At 39.3% G+C, this 19,011-nt stretch overlaps 1 protein-coding gene across 8 annotated transcripts in view; it reads right to left on the bottom strand.

Moving 5' to 3' along the window:
* The window catches only part of ppfia4 (PTPRF interacting protein alpha 4), a 682,729-nt gene that overhangs the window by 50,526 nt on the left and 613,192 nt on the right, over positions 1–19,011 (bottom strand). For 5 of the 8 annotated variants that reach the window (XM_073030364.1, XM_073030363.1, XM_073030366.1 and 2 more), the window contains 7 exons: positions 15,082–15,308; positions 14,551–14,791; positions 12,813–12,842; positions 8,699–8,838; positions 6,780–6,952; positions 4,338–4,352; positions 2,862–2,955 (listed from right to left, as the gene is read on the bottom strand). In XM_073030364.1, the coding sequence (XP_072886465.1) occupies positions 2,862–2,955; positions 4,338–4,352; positions 6,780–6,952; positions 8,699–8,838; positions 12,813–12,842; positions 14,551–14,791; positions 15,082–15,308 (920 nt within the window). The remainder of the gene's footprint in view (positions 1–2,861; positions 2,956–4,337; positions 4,353–6,779; positions 6,953–8,698; positions 8,839–12,812; positions 12,843–14,550; positions 14,792–15,081; positions 15,309–19,011) is intronic. The other 3 variants (XM_073030365.1, XM_073030368.1, XM_073030367.1) reach the window with 2 other exon arrangements.

Raw genomic sequence — 19,011 nt, 5'->3', positions numbered from 1 at the left:
GTTTCACTCTGCCTCCTCCTCCAGCTGCCTATCCCCTCTCTCATGATTCTGCCTTCTTCTACTAACCATAGTGATTTCCCGTTACATTCCTTCTTCACCTCTCCTGCCTATCCCCCCCTGCTTCCCCTCCCCCACCCCTTGATCTTTCCTCTGATTGGTTTTCCACCCTCCCCCCCACCTTCTTTATAGGGCCCCTGCCCCCTCCCTCTTCAGTCCTGACGAAGGGTCTCGGCCCGAAACGTTGACTGCTCGTTTCCACGGATGCTGCCCGACCTGCTGAGTTCATCCAGCGTGTTGTACGTGTTGACTTGACCCCAGCATCTGCAGTGTACTTTGTGTTCCCTTTATTCCCACTCTTTACCTTCTGCCAATCATCCACTGCTTTATCCATTCTTGATTCTTTCCTGTAATACCATGGGTTCTTAGCTTGTTAAGCAGCCTCAAGTGTGGCAAGTTGTCAAAGGCCTTCTGAAAATCCAAGTACACAACATCAACAAAATGCTGATGGAACGCAGCATCTATAGGGAAGAAGCACTGTCGACGTTTCGGGCTGAAACCCTTCGTCAGGACTAACTGAAAGGAAAGTTAGTAAGAGATTTGAAAGTAGGAAGGGGAGGGGGAAATGTGAAGTGATAGGAGAAGACCGGAGGGAGTGGGATGAAGCTAAGAGCCGGAAAGGTGATTGGCAAAAGGGATACAGAGCTAGAGAAGGGAAAGGATCATGGGACGGGAGGCCTCGGGCAAAAGAAAGGGGGAGGGGAGCACCAGAGGGAGATGGAGAACAGGCAGAGTGATGGGCAGAGAGAGTAGAGATGAAGCCACACTCAGGTTGGAGGAACAACACCTTATATACCGGCTGGGTAGCCTCCAACCTGATGGCATGAACATTGACATCTCTAACTTCCGTTAATGCCCCTCCCCTTCTTACCCCATCCCTGATATGTTTAGGTTTTTACCCCCTCCCCCTTTTTTTTCTTCTCTCTCTCTGCCCATCACTCTGCCTGTTCTCCATCTCCCTCTGGTGATCCCCTCCCCCTTTCTTTCTCCCTAGGCCTCCTGTCCCATGAATCTTTCCCTTCTCCAGCTCTGTATCCCTTTTGCCAATCACCTTTCCAGCTCTTAGCTTCACCCCTCCCCCTCCCCTCTTCTCCTATCATTTCGCATTTCCCCCTCCCCCTCCTATGTTCAAATCTCTTACTATCTTTCCTTTCAGTTAGTCCTGACGAAGGGTCTTGGCCCGAAACGTTGATGGTGCTTCTTCCTATAGATGCTGCCTGGCCTGCTGTGTTCCACCAGCATTTTGTGTGTGTTGCTTGAATTTCCAGCATCTGCAGATTTCCTCGTGTACACAACACCAAGTTATTTCTTCAAAGAATTCCAACAGATTTGTTTGGCAAGATTTCCCCTTGAAGAAACCATGCTGACAATGGCCTATTTTATCATGTGCCTCCAAGTACCAAGACCTCATCCTTGATAATCAACTCCAACATCTTCCCAATCACTGAGGTCAAACTAACTGGCCTATAGTTTCCTTTCTTCTGCCTCTCTCCCTTCTTGAGCAGTGGAATGACATTTGCAATGTTTCAGTCTCCTGGAACCATTACAGAATCCAGTGATTCTTGAAAGATCATTGCTAATGCCTCTGCAATCTCCTCAGCCACCTCTTTCGGAACTCTGGGGTGTACACCATCTGGTCCTACCTTCAGACCTTTCAGTTTCACAAGAGCTTTCTCTCTGTTTATGCTAACTTCATACAATTCATGTCCCCTGACAGCTGGAAATTCCATCACACTGCTAGTGTCTTCCACCATGAAGACTGATGCAAAATACTTATTCAGTTTATCTGTCATTTTGTCGATCCCTTTACTGCCTCTCCAGCATCGCTTTCCAGTAGTCCGATATCCACTCTTGCCTCTCCTTTACACATCATTTATATGAAGAAACATTTGGTATCCTCTTTAGCTTACTTTCACATTGCATCTTGACCTTCTTAATGACTTTTTTAGTTACCTTCTATTGGTTTTTAAAAGCTTCCCAATCCTCTAACTTCCCACTAATTTTTGCTTTAAAAGGTGATAGCAAACATGATAAATAACTGATTAAAATTTGGATTTGAAGAAAACATTACCTTTCTGGTTGACGTTGTCAATGCCAGGTAGTAAGGAGTGATCAGAGACAAAGTTAAATGGTAGTAGCATGTGACTCTCACCATTTCACATATTGCAGATGATTCATTGGCAAACATTTGGTACCAAACAGAGTAGATTTTTTCATGCTTACATGTACAATATTTGCGCATAGAAAAGGGAAGGGGAGCTACAAAGAAACAAATCAATTAATCTCAAATTTGGAAGCAGGCCTTTGGAAGTTAGGATGATTGAAATCCATCTCTCTCTTCCAAAACTGGAAAATGGTTCTGGAAGACGCAGTAATGCAAGATAATTTATGAACTGAATGAATGCCTGAATTGGCCCAAAGGGTTGAATGGCCAGTCGCTGCTCCCACATTTCTAACTCTGGTGCAACTGACACAATAGCTAATGTAAAATTGCTTGACAGCAGCACATAATTAGGCTACAAGAAGAACAGATAGTGTCTTAGCACCTCTACAAGAAAAAGAGGCATTAGGACCCAAGCACTTGGATAAAAGGGGCACTGATGGATGACTGTTCACTGGGGCATTGACAGGGATGTTGAAAAACTCTGTAATATGACACTAGAAAGGCATCGACTTGGATTGAACATCTGGATATCTGACTGCCCGTGGAATTGAGTGAAATTGAGTATTGTGGGAAGGAACACTAAAGCCTGAAGAGCAACTGCTATGCTTTTATTCAAAATAAATAATTGACTCAAACTTACTTTTTCTTTAACCTTCGATCTCTCTCTGCTTGTGTTCCAAGTTTGCCCAGAGTAAGGGAGTCCTGAATAGCCATTTCTGCATCCAGAATGCCACCTGGTTAACAACAAGTGAACATTAAGAGAACTTTACTATCACTTTAATTCAACTTCCAATAATTTAAAAAAATTGAAATTGGGATTCCTAAATCTACTGGTAGCTTGAAACACAAGAATATCACGCAGCTGCAAAGTTACAAAAGCAAAAGGACTGCAACAATGAGACACCAGTGTTTCCTAGACACATTGGTGACCCATATTCACAGTTTTCCTTTTGGCATGTTCCCTTTGCGGATGTTAGTGCAAGATGGCAAGCGGTGTTCAGAAAGCAATGTAACAGGCCTGTCACATGTGGCCTTTGATATTTCACTCCTCCTGCAATGACTCCAAAGTGATATTGGCAGATATTCAACACTAGGCTTGGTGGATTTGTTCTATTTAGATGCATATACAACGTATGCTGGAAAACAAGGAGGAAAGAAAGAACATCTACCAAAGGAAAATTTGGAGCACAAACAAAGTTTGCCAAGTTAAGACTAATTGTGGATTAATTGGAAGTATAATTGGAGTACTTTTCCACTAAAATCTACTTCTATTGAGCCTTCTCAATTCTTGTGAAATGATCATTCCAACCCAATTGCATAAATGAGGTTTTCTCTGGAGTGTTATGCTATTCCATAATATTATAATTAACTTCTATAGATGTGTTGTGGAGAATATATTGACTGGCTGTATCACAACCTGGTATGGAAACACAAACGCCTTTGAGCAGAAAAGTCTGCAAAAAGTAGTAGATGTGGTCCAGTCCGTCAAGGGTAAAGCCCTTCCTACCGCTAAGCACATCTACGAGGAGCACTGATGCAGGAAAACAGCACCCATCATCAGGGACCCCCATCCATCATGTTCTTTTCTCACTGCTGGCATCAGGAAGAAGGTAGAGCACTCAAGACTACCAGGTTCAGATTTAGTTATTATCCCTCAATCATCAGGCTCTTGAACTAGAAGGAATAACTTCATTCAACCTATTGACTCACATTCAATGACTCTTCATCTCATGTTCTTGAGATTATTGCTTACTTATAGATTATAATTATTTCTTTTTTTCTCTTTCGTTTTGTAGTTGCACAGTTTGCTACCTTGTGCACGCTGGTTGTCTGCCCTGTTGATGAGGTCTTTCATTGATTCTATTATGGTTACTGGATTTTTTGAGTATGCCCACAAGAAAAAAAATCCCAGAGTTGTATATGGTGACATATATGTACTGTGATAATAAATTTACTTTGAACTTTTGCTGTTTCTGTTCTACAAGAGGAATAAAAATATACAGTTTAATTAAAAACTTCTCTGCCTTCCGTGGTAAATTTAGCATTTAAATTATTAATGAATAAAAAAATAGAAAAGTACTGAAACTGTGGCGTGATTTAAATTGCCACTACTTACCAAAATATCCATATCCTGTGAGACATGAGAGAAATAAACAACATATTGATTTATTTGTATGCAAAATAAGCAATATACTTTACAATGTTTCAGTAGGTACTTTAACATTTCATTTTCGTAATCAAATGTTACCTGCAGTAGGTGAAGAGCAAGGTGGGTCAAAGGGCACTTCAACAGCACTTTAATCCTTTTTTTGACAATTCTCCCAATGATTTCCTTTTTCCTTTCACTAAAATACTGCTTCTCACTACTGCAGAATATACCACTGATAGTTGAAAACTTTTAGTAAAATTCCCAAGTGAGAATCTGGCCTGTCAGTACTGGTTATCTGAACATCCATGAAATGTATTCAAACTTAACATACTGCATCTTATGCACACAAGCTTTCCAATGAATTGCAGTCAGTTCTGTGGAGCCAAGATGGGAAGCAAAAAAGAAAATCTGATGTATCACCTAGTCTGGGATCAGACAGCCTGTACAATGAGAGTGGGCTGAAGGATACTTGTTTCTGTAACATTTATAATCACAACATCAAACACCTAAGACTAGAGCCCTCAATCCAGTAGTGAAAGAAATGTAATTTGTTTAATCAAATATGTTGATACAGATGCATTTCTTACCTCAAGCCTTAAATACTAAAAATAGCAAAGTCATCTTAAAAGTAGTATTCCCCACGTCCTCACATACAAAAAGTACATTGAAGGCCCTGTTTCTCTGGCTGCCCAGAACTGATGCAGATGTCATACACTCCCATAAAGGGCAAATGTTTCATCTCTGAGCAGCTTAACTTGAATGAGGTGAAAAGCCAGAGATGTTGAACTCTGAGAGTCATGAGTCTTCCATCAAGCCAACTACACCCATCTTCCACAAAAACCCATCTTTGGGATGTGGGAGGAGCTCCTGGAGGAAGCCCATGCTGTCACAGGAGAACAGACAAACTCCTTACAGACAATGCTGGGTATTGAACCCAGGTCACTGGTGCTAAAAGGTGTTATGCTAACCACTGTTACCTCTGTCTCAACAACATATTCCCTCCCTTGTCAGTCCTAAATGTATTGAGCGAAAAGTATTATTTCTTTTGATGTCCTGCTGCTCATCTCCTGTTACCATAAAATACAACAACTTATATATACTTTCATCTAATTTTCAATCCACATCAATATTTTAGCACCAAACTAATGGGATATCACCTTCTGAGAATCCATAACGCACCACATCCACTGGTTCTCCCTCATCTAACAGTTTCACTCTCCAAAAAATTCCATTACACTTGTTAAACACAATTCCTTTCATAAATCTTTGATTTGACTAATTCCAACAACTTTCCTTGTTCTCTGGTTCCTATCACAGGTGTCCCTAGGCACTTCAATTCAGTTCTAATTTCAGCTCCAAGCTATTATAATCAAACCTGAACCAATATACAACATAAATATTAAAATTATGGTCAGTATTTTATCAGTTGCTGTGATTTCAGTCATCAATAGCCAAATACAAAACACAAGAAAATACATTCCACACATTAAAGCGAAGAAGAAGTTAGTAGCTGAGGGAGGATAGAAATGCAAAGTTGAAGTGCAATTTGATTAATGATTCGGATAGATGCGAAAGCCACTTAATTTATGATTTAGTGGATAAAGTTCATCCCTGCTAAGTTTTCATTATTTCCATTTTCCCTTAGTTTTTTGTTATTCATGGAATATTTATTTTTATTTAGAAATACAGCACGGTTACAGGTCTTTTCAGCTCCAAGAGCCTGCGCCTCCCAATTAAATCCATGTGACCGATTGACCTAATAAGCCATACATGTTCGGAACATGGGAGGAAACCCACTTGATGACTGGGAGAATGAACATTATTGTAACAGACAGCTGTGGAATTGAAGCCCAGTCGCTGATGCTGTAATAGCATTGTATTAACTGCTACACTGCTGTCCCACAGTTCTAGTTCGCCTGTGTTAATTATAGAGGAAACACAAAAAATACTCAGCCTCCACTCATTTCTTGTTATACACTGACTTGATAAAGTTATATACATTGTGGTTGCATGTCTGTTGATTAACCAAAGGACAATATTCCATTTGATTGATCTTAGTTCACTTAAAGTATTAAATCAGAGAGGGAGCAGAAACCAGATCCTCTTAATCATCAGTAAGCCTATTAGCAAGATGTGTCTATGTCCAAAATCTCCATCCAAAAGTAGTCAGATTTAGATTTCTGCCCAACCCATGCCTTGTGAACCTTGAGTTTTGGCAGGCTTTACATTGAACTCGATATCTCGTACACACATCCCAAAAAAAGTGCAAAACCTGGCTGACTTTTCCCTCCTTACTCAACCAGCACCACAGCAGTGCCACCTTTAATCACACCTGCTGGGCTTTTAAGCACCAGATGATTGTATATATCTTGATAGTTAATATAATCTTTGAAATCCAGCTGTACATACCATGAACTGAAGCCATTTCCTTGCTGAGCTGGCCCAGCCGTGCCTTCTCCTTTTTGCCAAACAGACGGCCTATAGAGGATTTAATGCCTTTCTTCTTTGAACCCTTATGCAACGAGTCTTGGCTGCTGTTGTTGCTACTGGGATTGCTAGCCAGCTCCTCTGCAGTCAATGTGCTGAAAATCAACCATTGCAATAGCAATCAAACAAATAAGTTAATCACAAGAGGCCAGTCAGCAATCCAAAAGACCCTGAAATCAATGATTAACAATTTGATTCAATTTTCAGTAAATTATGTGTCCAGAAGTTTACCATTAAGTAATATTAACTCAGTTTGCATGATTTATTATTATTATCTAGAATCCCGTGGAAACAGAAGATACTTTAGATGTTCTATGCTTTTAAGTGACATGTTGTTATTCTGATTCAGAATGATATATCAGGTACCAGCTTCAGTACACATAACAAGTTGTGGAGAATCAATATCACAATTTAGGAAAGATCGATTGGCTTTGAAGGGAAAGAGCAGAATCATCAGAAAGATGCAGCATGGGCTAAAGGAATTAAATTATGAGGGCAGATTACACTGAGAAGTCACATAGTGCCTTGAAAATAGAAGTATAAGCAATGATCAAAGTCTTTTTTTAAGATGAATACAATGGATTTGATAGCGAAGACTGCAGGAAATTACTCTGATGGGGAGATCAGAACAAAGGGGGATTTGTTAAGATTAGAGCCATGCAGTTCAGAGGCTGATTTGGCAGGATTTCTTTACACAAGCATAGTGGAGATCTGAAACTCACCACCAAAAACTATTGAAGCTGGAATTAATAATTGAAAAACTGGAAGTTACTTTACTAAATGGCAGAAACGTTACCCTTGTGCTTCTGCTCCTATGTAAGAAACTCAGTTTCCAGAATGTTCTTTGTCAGGCAGCAAGTTCAATTCTCTGTAATCATGAAGGAACTGGCTGGTAATGTTGTTGGATATTGCCACAAGAATCAAAGATTTCAAACGTTTGCAATTCAGGAATGATGCTGGGAGCTGAACCACCAGGAGGACCAAAAGGGCAGGTTTCACAAAATTGATATTTTGAATTCTTTAATAACATGACCAGTGACAACTATATTTAAAAGAAATCAGAAACATTTTTTACATTTGGTACTTCAAGATAATTTTGTTTTAAAATTTACTATGTTTTATGCCTTCACATAAAACACATGAACACCCGTCAGCATTGTCCAAGGATGATATTGAGATGTGAATAGCTTGTTATAATTTATTATCCTCTTGCAACAATAACAAACCCTGAGTATTCAGTATAAAATGAACATTTCTCTCTTAAAGGCTCTGTGACATTTCACTATGTGAAGTGTACAAGGTGTTATGGACACTTCCTTTTTAAAATGCTTATTTTAAAACTTATTTATAGTACAAACTAGGCAAGATAACATGTGGTAAATTGTTAAAAAAACATTTTAACATTCAGAAGCAGTTTGTTAGGCTAACTATAGGAAAGAAAAAAATATTTCCTGTTGTCACACCACATTATGCAGGTGAGTTATTTTTGAATGGGAAATTAATAACTTTTTGTTGTATAAATGAAATAGAATTTATTCAGGTAGTGGCAATGAGTGAATGATTTTTACTTTAGGGATGTCTTAATGGGATATTGGTGCAAAGCATTTCAGAATCAGTAATAATCTTTCCAAATCTATAAGAGTGCTTTGTTGGTTTAATTTCTCATGAAACTTGAATCCTTTACTTAAATAACATGACCAGTGCCAACTCTATTTAAGTGAAGTCAGAAACATATTTTATTTGCTACCAATCTTCAGGATTACCGTTCTCTTTGAAACTCATTGACTTTTAAGATATATATATTTATGACCTACGCTTGTCAAACATGAAATTCTCCTCACCCTCGACCTTCTTCTTGACTTGTTGACTGCAGTGAGTGGGCAAGTTTTTCCAACCTTACGGTCCGTGGAGATGAAGGAGGTGATGTTTCACATCTGATTGTTGTTTTATCTTCACGGTTGTCCTCCCTTGACACTGGAGACTAAAGCACATATTGTGAGGTGAACAAAGAGCATGGGTAGAATTGTTATATTGTATAAAAAATATCTGATGATCCAACAAAATACGCTAGATGTCAATTAGAATATGAAACCAACAGTCTGTTATCTTCTCCCATTTCAGTGTTGAATCCTGTGATAAAGGATTTCTGGGGAAGTGCAGAGGGAACAACAACTTGTATCCTGAAAGCAGTTTTAAAACTCTTCAAAACGCACTGCCAATTAGAAAACTTAAAATCAGGAGGTATACAATAGAAACAAAGAGGAAAGTATCAAGATGACATCGTGTAGGGGAATGGAGAGGGGCAAACACTCCAGAGTACTATTAGGATGAGAAACAGCTTCCTCCCATGCCATGAAAATACTGAAGTCCCTGCCACTACCCAGGTCTCACCATGTATGAAGCACCAGTAGCATTACTATTTACTTTTTGTCTTGTGTTATGAATAAACCTCTAAGGTATTTATTAATTTAATTTTGGTAATATTACTTTATGTATTATGTGTGAGTTATAAGTACTGTCTTGTATAGCTTGGTCCACAGGAATGTTGTTTCATTTGGTAGTATGCATGTATATGGTTGAAATGACAATAAACAGGAACTTAAACTTGAGTAGCTGAATAAAAGAGAGAGGATGCTTTGGACAAGAGAATAAATTAGGACATACTTGCTGTACTGCCACAAGTGTTGATGGAAGCAGTGTGGGGTGAGAACAAGGAGAGATATATAACCAACAATGGGACTTCAGATTTTACATTTCGAGGCCATAGGAATTCAATAAATGTTAGTACTGATGGCAGTCAGTCAGATACAAAGGATGATGTAGCAAAGTGGCAATAGAGCTCATGAGTTGGGTTGAGTGGAATACTCATGAAGAAATATGGGAGATGTTTACAGGCAATGAAGACTTGAGTAATGCACTAGAGGGCGTTGGAATTAGTAGCACACAATGCACAGTTCTTTCCCATCCCATGTGCATGAAGAGCACAGGAAGGAGATGAAGTAGTGTGGAGAGGAATGTGGGGCATGCAACTGTACAGAATTGTGCCAGGCTAAATTGAATTCATTGGCCTTCTCAAGGTCCAACTCATTGACAATTTCACTACTCAATGGTAAACAAAATATGGGAAAAAGAAATGATCCCTCACATCCTACTTTTGCTTTTTCCGCAGCTAAGAAGACTAAATGATAATTTAAAAAATAAAGTGCAACACTAATTCATGGTTTCAGCTGCAATAAAGCAAGTGTCTCAGTATATTTGTTCAAATAAGAGAAAACAAATTACCAATGACCGTTCCTGTTTGCTCATTACACTGCATACAGCAAGGGCTCACTGTGTAATGCACAATATTGGAATAGCTCTCCCAATCTTCTAAGAAGTTCACAGATGAAGAACAATTGAATTAGATTTTTATAACCAGAAATGTAAAGGTCTTTGCCATGAAACTTAAAGGAAGATTTCTGTCCATAAAGATCTAGGAACCATAAAGGTGTTGGCTGTCTCTTTTCCATTGCTACAGGTTGTCAATTGAATATAGCTCAACAGCTGTGATGCCTTCAAGTTCAGGTACTGATACACTTTTAGATATTAAAAGAACCGAGGAATAAGGAATTATTGCAAGAAAGTAACACTAAGGTAAAAAATCACCAAGATCTTAATGAATGAAGAGCAACCATCGAGGGGTTGAATATGATCTTGTATTATTATATTAAATTTATTGACCAGCCAATCCTGTTAAATTCATGTTGTTTTCATGTGCCATAAACTCCACCAAACTCCTTGATTACTCCTGCTAGTCTATTCCAAGCACCTACCACCAATGTTCTCTCCAATATTTTTTTATAACTGTACTGCACGGACCACTGCTCTGAGCAGGAAGTTTTTACACGGCCTGAAAACTGCGTGGCACTTTCAATTCACATTATATAAAAGAAATTCCAGCTGTACGGCTATGTGTGCAGGAGAATTTCAATGACTGTGCGGCCGAGCACCCACGCAGCTTAGAGGGAACAGTATCTGCATAAAAATCCTGTCCCTCACATCGCCTTTAAACCTTCACTTTTTCCTTCTAACCTTAAAGCATGACCTCTGGTGCTTGACATTTCTACCCTGGGGAAAAGATTCTGACTATGCTATCTTAACTCATAATTTTAAAAACTTCCATCAAGTCTCCCCTCAGCCTCTGTCTGATATTCTAGACAGAACAATCCAAGTTTGTTGACCTTTTCCTTACAGCTCATAAACTCTAGCGCAGACAGCATCCTGATAAACCTCTTCATTTAGTAAGATTGAGACACAAGATGAAAAACTGCAGGAAAGCCAAAGGCTGAAATGATTTATTTACAGAGCTCCAACTAATGCAAGGGCACGATTGCAGGGAACATTGACCAACCCATGATAACCTCCTGTTCAGCTATACAATCTAGTTGTGAGACTAATATTCTGTGATAGTTTTTGAGATTCCTGCCTACCAACAGTAAAGAAACATTATTTGGAAAATCAGAGTAAGTAAAAATCAAAGTGACTTGCAAATGGCTCCCCAATGCCATTAGGCTTTACAATTCTACCGCCAGGACTTGAGAACTTTTTAAAAGCTATTATTAATGCTTTTTGAGATAGTGATTTAGATGCATATCATATTTTTTACTGAGTTAAGTATTGTATGTAATTAGTTTTGCTACAACAAGTGTATGGGACATTGGAAAAAAAGTTGAATTTCCCCATGGGGATGAATAAAGTATCTATCTATCTATCTATCTATCTATCCAAGGCAATAAGGCAATCTGCCAACCATGCCAATGTATCTCACTCTTTTCTGCTTTCTGGTGGCTAGGAAGTAGGGAAGTTTTTCCCTAAATGTCTGCTTTACCTAGCAAGGAAGAGAGATATAGTCTCACCAACTGTGTTGCCCTTAAGGTATTTATTTAGCTTTATTACATTTTCGCTTTAGTAATTCATTTGTAATTATTTTTTAGTTAAAGTTAAGGTTGATATCTATGTTGCAGTTGTTGAAGGTAAATTCATTATCTGTGATATATCGTGGCATGTGATGACGTCACACCCGGTTTCCCTGCGTCTTGTGGGTAAATACCAGTTTGGAGAAACTGGAAGGTGGGGGCTTGTGTGTGCAGGATCAGCGCGAGAAAAGTTCCATTTCCACGCACTAAGAAACATCATAGAAGCAACAGCGTAAGTTCATATGACAGTTGATATGTTGAAATCTGTTATATTGAATATGCTGATTCTGTTAAAAGAAATGAAGGTTGATGAGGTTTATTTTCTTGTGCTATTGAAAGCATTGCTGGAAAGTTTGTGTTGAAGTGTATTTAAAGCTGTTGATGGCGTAGGTAGATTCTGACTGTACGTTGTACTTTAATGAGACTTTGATGTAATGTGCCTTGTTGTAGTTTTACTTTTACAAGTATTTATGATGTAAATGTGATGCTAAGAAGGAAACAGATACTGTATATATTTTGTATTGTTTTATCACCAGTTTGCACCATACGTTAATGTGGAAGAGTAAAGAGTAAACGGTTAACCTTACTGTAATGCTGTCCTCATTGGCTATGGTTTAACTTGGTGTTTAGTTCAGAGTTTCTACACCCTGCACGAAAACACTACACAATCTGACGTGAGTTGCCTAATCTCAGCCAACATAGTTATAGGGTAACTGCAACTAGCTACAGGATTCTCAGGTGAAGGAAAGGCAGAGACTTCAACATTGGTTACTTGTAGCTATTGACTTTTGGAATGTATGCTGCTGCATGAGGATGGGATCAGACATTGCCCTGTGTTCATAAATTAAGCATCAACATTTGAGTAACTTTAACATTACTGGTATTTTCTGCAAAACCATTGCCATGCCCTAGGTAAATGAAAATAACAAAAATAAATCATGGATGAAGGAGCATTTTAAAAATACCACGGCTTATAATCATGACCACCAGTTCTATTTACCTTCCGACGGTGCTTCCTTAAGTCACTAGGCTGAACAGCGGTTGCAGGAAAAAGAGAGAGACAATCAATGAGGTCAGGGAGATAAGTCACACGTACATCGACTCATATAGTACAGATACTAACTTAAAGGGAGCTTGGTAACCTGAGGGCTCCCTACACATAGGAGAGAAATAATGTCAGAGCAAAACACTACTTAGGAAATCAGTTACTGAGGATAATATTCACAAGATTATAAGAGATATAAGCATTATTAGGCCATTTGGCCCATCAATTCTGCTTTGCCTTTCAATCCTGGCTGACTTTTATTTCAACCCCATTCTCCTGCCATCTCCCCATAATGATTAATCCCCATACTCACCACAAAACTATCAATTTCTGTCTTAACTACATCCAGTGGCTTAGCCTCCATCACACTTTGTGGCAATGAATTCCACAATTCCACCCTCTTGGCTGAAAAAATCCTCCTTGTCTCAGTTATAAAGGAACACCTTTTATTCTGAGGCTGAGCCCTCAGGTCACAGACTCTCCTACTAATTCAATGTTCTCTCCACATCCACTCAAACCAGATTTTTCAGTACCTGGCAGGTTTCAATAAGATTCCCCCCTTATTCTTCTGAACTCCATTAAGTATAATCCTAGAGATTTGGAGGTCAACCTTTTCATTCTTGGACATGCATTACATAGTTCAGACATTTTTCAGTCTGCAAAATTGACCAATTAATCAGTGGTGATCCCTGAAGTTGTCAGATATTCTCACTTACTCTCACCACATTCAGCTTTTAACCCCACAGTGTAAAACATAAGGTAAGAAAGGAAAGCACTAAATGATTGCTATCTGTGGCTCTTTCAAACATCTTGCTAAATTTCTGAATTTAAATTATTTGGCAGTTACTTGTGTGATTCAGTTAGGATACTTCTATAACTTTGCTTTTTCAAACAGTGAATGTTTGTCACACCAGCAGGAAACTGCCTTGGACACAACAGAAAATGTGATATTCTCTGCATTTTTGAGCACACATGGGAATCAGGTGCAGGATTTGATGACAAATGTGGGATTTAGTAAAATGTTTTCCTTAAGTCCTTTGTCTACATGTGGACCCCTAATGACTAGATTATCATTTAAAATACACTGTTAAAAATGTTTACACAAAATGCTGGAGGAATTCAGCAGGACAAACAGCATTTACTGCATGGAGGGAAATGTTCCAGGTTGAGATCCTTCATCAGGTTGTTGATTTTTTACTTCCCCTCTAAATATACTCCCTGACCTGCTGGGTTCTTCCTAGTATTTTATGGGTATTGCTCTAGATTATCAGCATCTGAAAAATCTCTTGTCTTTATGTTCAAAATATTTTCAATCAAATGCTTATTTAATTGGTGAAAATTAACCACAGATTTTGATGGAAATCTGCACTTCAACACAATCTCATAGCTTCCTTATGTAACTCTAAATATATTTTCTATTTCTAGGTTAATTATTGAAATGACAACTATTTGCTCCTTTTTTGCTTTTTATCTGCTACCCAGCAACATGATTACGCATGAGGGCTGTCTGCCTTATATAAATCTTGAGGTCATCTTCTGCATAAACATAACTGCTGGGAAGAACTAATTTGATGTCTGTAAGCGTCAGGATGATATTCACGTGCAGTTCAGCACAGCTTCTGAAGCAACACATTTGTTCTTGCATCCATACTCCCACCCCAAAGCTGCCCTTCCCATTTAACGAGATGCCCACCAGCGTCATGATGCCCATCCGGTCCAGGTCATGGGATGAACTGCGAGGAGTTAGCTTGGGTGTGGAGCGTCCACTCACAGGTGGAGAAGAACTGGTGAGGGACAGGGCTGTGAGGGATGTTGGAATGGAGGTGCCCGTTCGAATGCGAGGTAAATTGAGCCCATCCATGCTTCCACTCCCCACACGGCACTCAATTTCCTCAGCTCGCTGCTCCGTGGACTCCTTCTCCTCTTGGATCATCCTGGCATAGAAAAGACTTGGTAACGTTAGCATCAGCAAGCCACTCATCATTAAAAAGCTGACAACAATTATACAAATACAACAGATTATAATTTAAAATAATGTGAAAGAAAGATCTTACCTCACAATTTCAACAATAGTACTGTCTGTAAGTTGAAATAAATTATAATGTGCAAATAAGTTAAAAAATCACAGTGGAAGTTTTAATGAAAGGGAGTAGTTTCAGGAAGCACACCATATGCTGTTATAACAGCATCTCCACAAGTTTCCTTGCACAGTTTTTCACCCTACCTGATTTCTTTATTGATAGCATCAAGTTGTTCTTGTAACATCATAGCCAGAGTCTGAGCATCCGAGTGCCCGCTGGGTGAAAGCAGATCGGCTGAACTGAACATCGTCTCGCCGTCCTCGTCGTCAATGTCGGACATTTCTGTATCACTTTCAAAAGCATGTGTGGCACTGGTCAGAACGTTTGCTTGCTGAGTGCACTCCCAGTCCTGTTCACTTAAAGTCTGAATCTACGTGGTCAATGGAAGAAATTGCAGTTACCAATTGTTATTGCTTGGTGTACATCTTCAAAGTTCAAAGTAAATTTATTATCAAAGTATGTATACTATATACAAGCTTGAGATTCATTTTCTTGTAGGCAATCACAGAAAAATAACAAATTACATTAAAATTCATGAAAAACCATACATAACCAAGGCAGAGTTCCAGAAAATAAGTCCCGAGACTGTGCCGTCAGTTCAGCGTTGCGGTGAATGAAGCCAGCCACACTGATCCAAGAGCCCAATGGTTGCAGGACAACAACAGTTCGTCATGCCATGCTGGCATGGGACCCTAGATTCCTGCATCTCCTGACTGATGGTAGTAGCAAGAAGAGAGGGAGGTGGAACAAACACAGGCAGGTGGGATCCTCAGCTGGCACAGAGCAGTGGGGCTGACACTCTTGGGCCTACAAAACCTCTTGTGGTTAGGTTCAAAATATTTAGATCAAATGCTTATTTAACTGGTGAGAATTAACCACAGAATTCAAAATCTTGAACTCCACCCTGGCTCTTCTGGTGTTGGCTGAATCTGAAATCCTGAGAGTCAAAATTGTTGAATCCTTCAATTTATTATACATCTAGATTGCAGTAAAATTCAACATAACTAATTTGCACTGAGAAACAACAATATTTACTATAGCCTTCATCCAGATGTAAAGGCTTTGCTTTAGCCTTCAGGGGGAAATCAGGAGTACTGTTCACATTTACAGATGAAATGAAAATGAATGAATTAATTCTGAAGCTCAAAAAATACTGCCGAAGATGTATAGATAAGTCAAGGACTTAAGCGAGCTGGTATAGTTTGGTTAAAAGTAAAACAAAGTACTAATAATTGGTACAAGATTGGGCGGTGCAGAAGAGCCAAGGTTTGGGCAGCTAAAAGCAGTATCTCATGAGCTATCAAAAAAAGCTCATGAAATACTGAATAGCAGGAGGTATGAAGTATTAAGCCCAAGATGATAGTGAATCACAAACTTTGATTACTTTTCTAGTTTTGGAATTGTGTAAAAAGTGCTGTTGAGGCAAAAACAGTAAGACCAGATTCATTAGGATGCTGCCTGGTACAAGGTGTTGTAAATATAGTGTCAGGAGAAACATTATTGGTTTCATTACAGTACAAGTTACCTTGGTATATATTATTTTAGATTTGAAAGGGTACAGCATGGCCTGGTTGTGCAATTTGTCTTAACACATAGATGCACATGCTGCATAAAACAGCATGAAAATCTGGTAACAAAATACGCATTCAAGACTGCCCCACATTAACATTCTACCTGCCAAACCCAATTTTTCCCCAAAATAGTACAGACTAAAATATAAAAAATATAATGGGGAAGACTTGTAATAAAATGTAATCATAAAAGTGCAAAAGGAAATTTGGCAAGATCTTAAAACTGTACCAGCAAAAGCCCACAGTTACTAATTTGATCATTTATGGTACTGTCAGTAGACCAACTGAATGTCAAAGAAGAAAAAGGCCAAAACTAATTAAACTATCAATGTTGATATAGATGCTACATAACAGATCATAGGCTACAGAGGCAATCTTAGCCAATTAAAGGGAACACAAAGTGGGCCGTTTACTTGTACAAGTGTATGATCCAATGATCATCAAAGATCTGAGAAGTCAGGGTGATTGCATGCCTGGATCTGCATAGAACATTCATTAGTTTTTAGATTACAGGCAGCAAAGTGGCTTGAGGTGATCGACAGTAGAAACACTTGAACCATCAAGCATCAATCAAATTGGTTATTAGAGTTCAAGAAATTAAGGATTAGTGAAGTCCCAGTTATACTTTAAGGTACAGGTGTTGTGTTTAAATGATATGTAAAAAGACGTAACAGTAACATCAAAATCTGACTCTCTTGACAGATAGTAAGATACCTAATGCCAGTCTGTCACTTAAATATGAAATTTTCTCTGTGATCAGGGTAGGTAATAAATCAGCAAACTATTCCAGTAACAGTTGCCAGAGTTAAGGCGAGTTTATTTAGGAAGGCCAATTTCTTCAAACAAGGTGGCACAGAATTTCCCAGTAAGATTTCCTTTGATCACATTAAGAAATAACATTGTTTAACCATCTCTGACAAAAAAAAGAATTAATTCACAGGAACATGATTCTGCTCAGTTCTGGCCACCTCACTACAGGAAGGATATGGAAACTATCTAAAGGGTGCAGAGGAGATTTACAAATATGTTGCCTGGATTGGGGAGCATGCCTTATGAGATGAGTGAACTTGGCTTTTTTTCCTTGGAGCAACAGAGGATGAGAGCTAACCTGATAGAGGTGTATAAGATGCTGAGAGGAATTGATTGTGTGGATAGTCAGAGGCTTTTTCCCAGGGCTGAAATGGCTGCCACGAGAGGGCACAGTTTTAAGGTGCTTGGAAGTAGGTACAGAGGAGATGTCAGGGGTAAGTTTTTTTCTAAAACGCAGAGAGTGGTGAGTGCGTGGAATGGGCTGCCGGTGATGGTGGTGAAGGCAGATACGATAGGGTCTTTTAAGAGGCTCCTGGATAGGTAATTGAGCTTCGAAAAATAGAGGTCTATGGGTAACCCTAGCTAATTTCTAAAGTAAATACATGTTCGGCACAGCTTTGTGGGTCGAAGGGCTTCTATTGTGCTGTAGGTTTTCTATATTTTTTTTAATTCCTACTAAAGTAACTTCTGTTCATTACCTTTAAACAATAGTTTTCAAATTGTCGGTTTGAGGCTCCCAAGAAAACATAACAACAAAACATTGGTAAATGAAATAAAAATCTCTTTGCTGATCTCATTTTACATAGGAGAAACAAGAACTATGACCAAAACAAGCAGCAGGAATGTACGTACACTTAACTAGCAACCTTCTTGCTAGTTTGAAACATCTTTGTTTTTCTCCCCCTGTTTTCAATAAGCAGCAGTAAATTTTTATTCATTCAGGGGTTATGGAATTGCTGCCAAGGCCAGCATATATTGCTTGTTCCTAAAATCCATTTAAGAACTTGGTACAGAGTGGCATTCTTGAACTCTTGCAGACTGTGTGGAAAAGGTATTCATGGGACTATTTGTGAGTAGTTTCCAGGAACACTGGAGCCTAGGGGCCATGAACAGCTGCCACCTACAGTACTTCCAAGAAAGAATTGCACTTGACCTGGTGAGAAACTTGGAAATGGTGGCAATATGATACAACTTGTAAAAATGCCATCCTCCTTCTCTCAGTTCCTCTGTCTCCGCCACATCAGGATGAGGCTTTTCATTTAAAAGCTAATGAGATGCCAGAACTCCTTCTTCAAAGAAAGAGGCTTTCCTTCTTCCACCATCAACACTCCCCTCACCTGTATCTCTTCCATTTCACACACATCTGCCCTCACCCACAACCCCACCAGGGATAGGATTCCTCTTGTCCTCACCTACCACCCCAGTAGACTCCACGTCCAGCACATAGTTGTCCATAACTTCCACCATCTCCAATGGGATCGCACCACCAAGCACATCTTTCCCTCCTGCTCCACTTTCCGCATTCTGCAGGGATTGCTCCCTATGTGACTCCCTTTTTCATTCATCCCTCCCCACTGATCTCCCTCCTGGTATGTCCTTGCAAGCAGAACAAGTGCTACACCTGCCCCTACACCTCTTCCCTTACTGCTATTCAGGGTCCCCAAACAGTCCTTCCGGATGAGGTGAGACTGT

The sequence above is a fragment of the Hemitrygon akajei genome, chromosome 27 (assembly GCF_048418815.1).
Source record: "Hemitrygon akajei chromosome 27, sHemAka1.3, whole genome shotgun sequence".
Taxonomy (NCBI): Eukaryota; Metazoa; Chordata; class Chondrichthyes; order Myliobatiformes; family Dasyatidae; genus Hemitrygon; species Hemitrygon akajei.
Note: the sequence above shows the minus strand (reverse complement) of the source record. Positions and strands in the feature narration are given on the sequence as shown.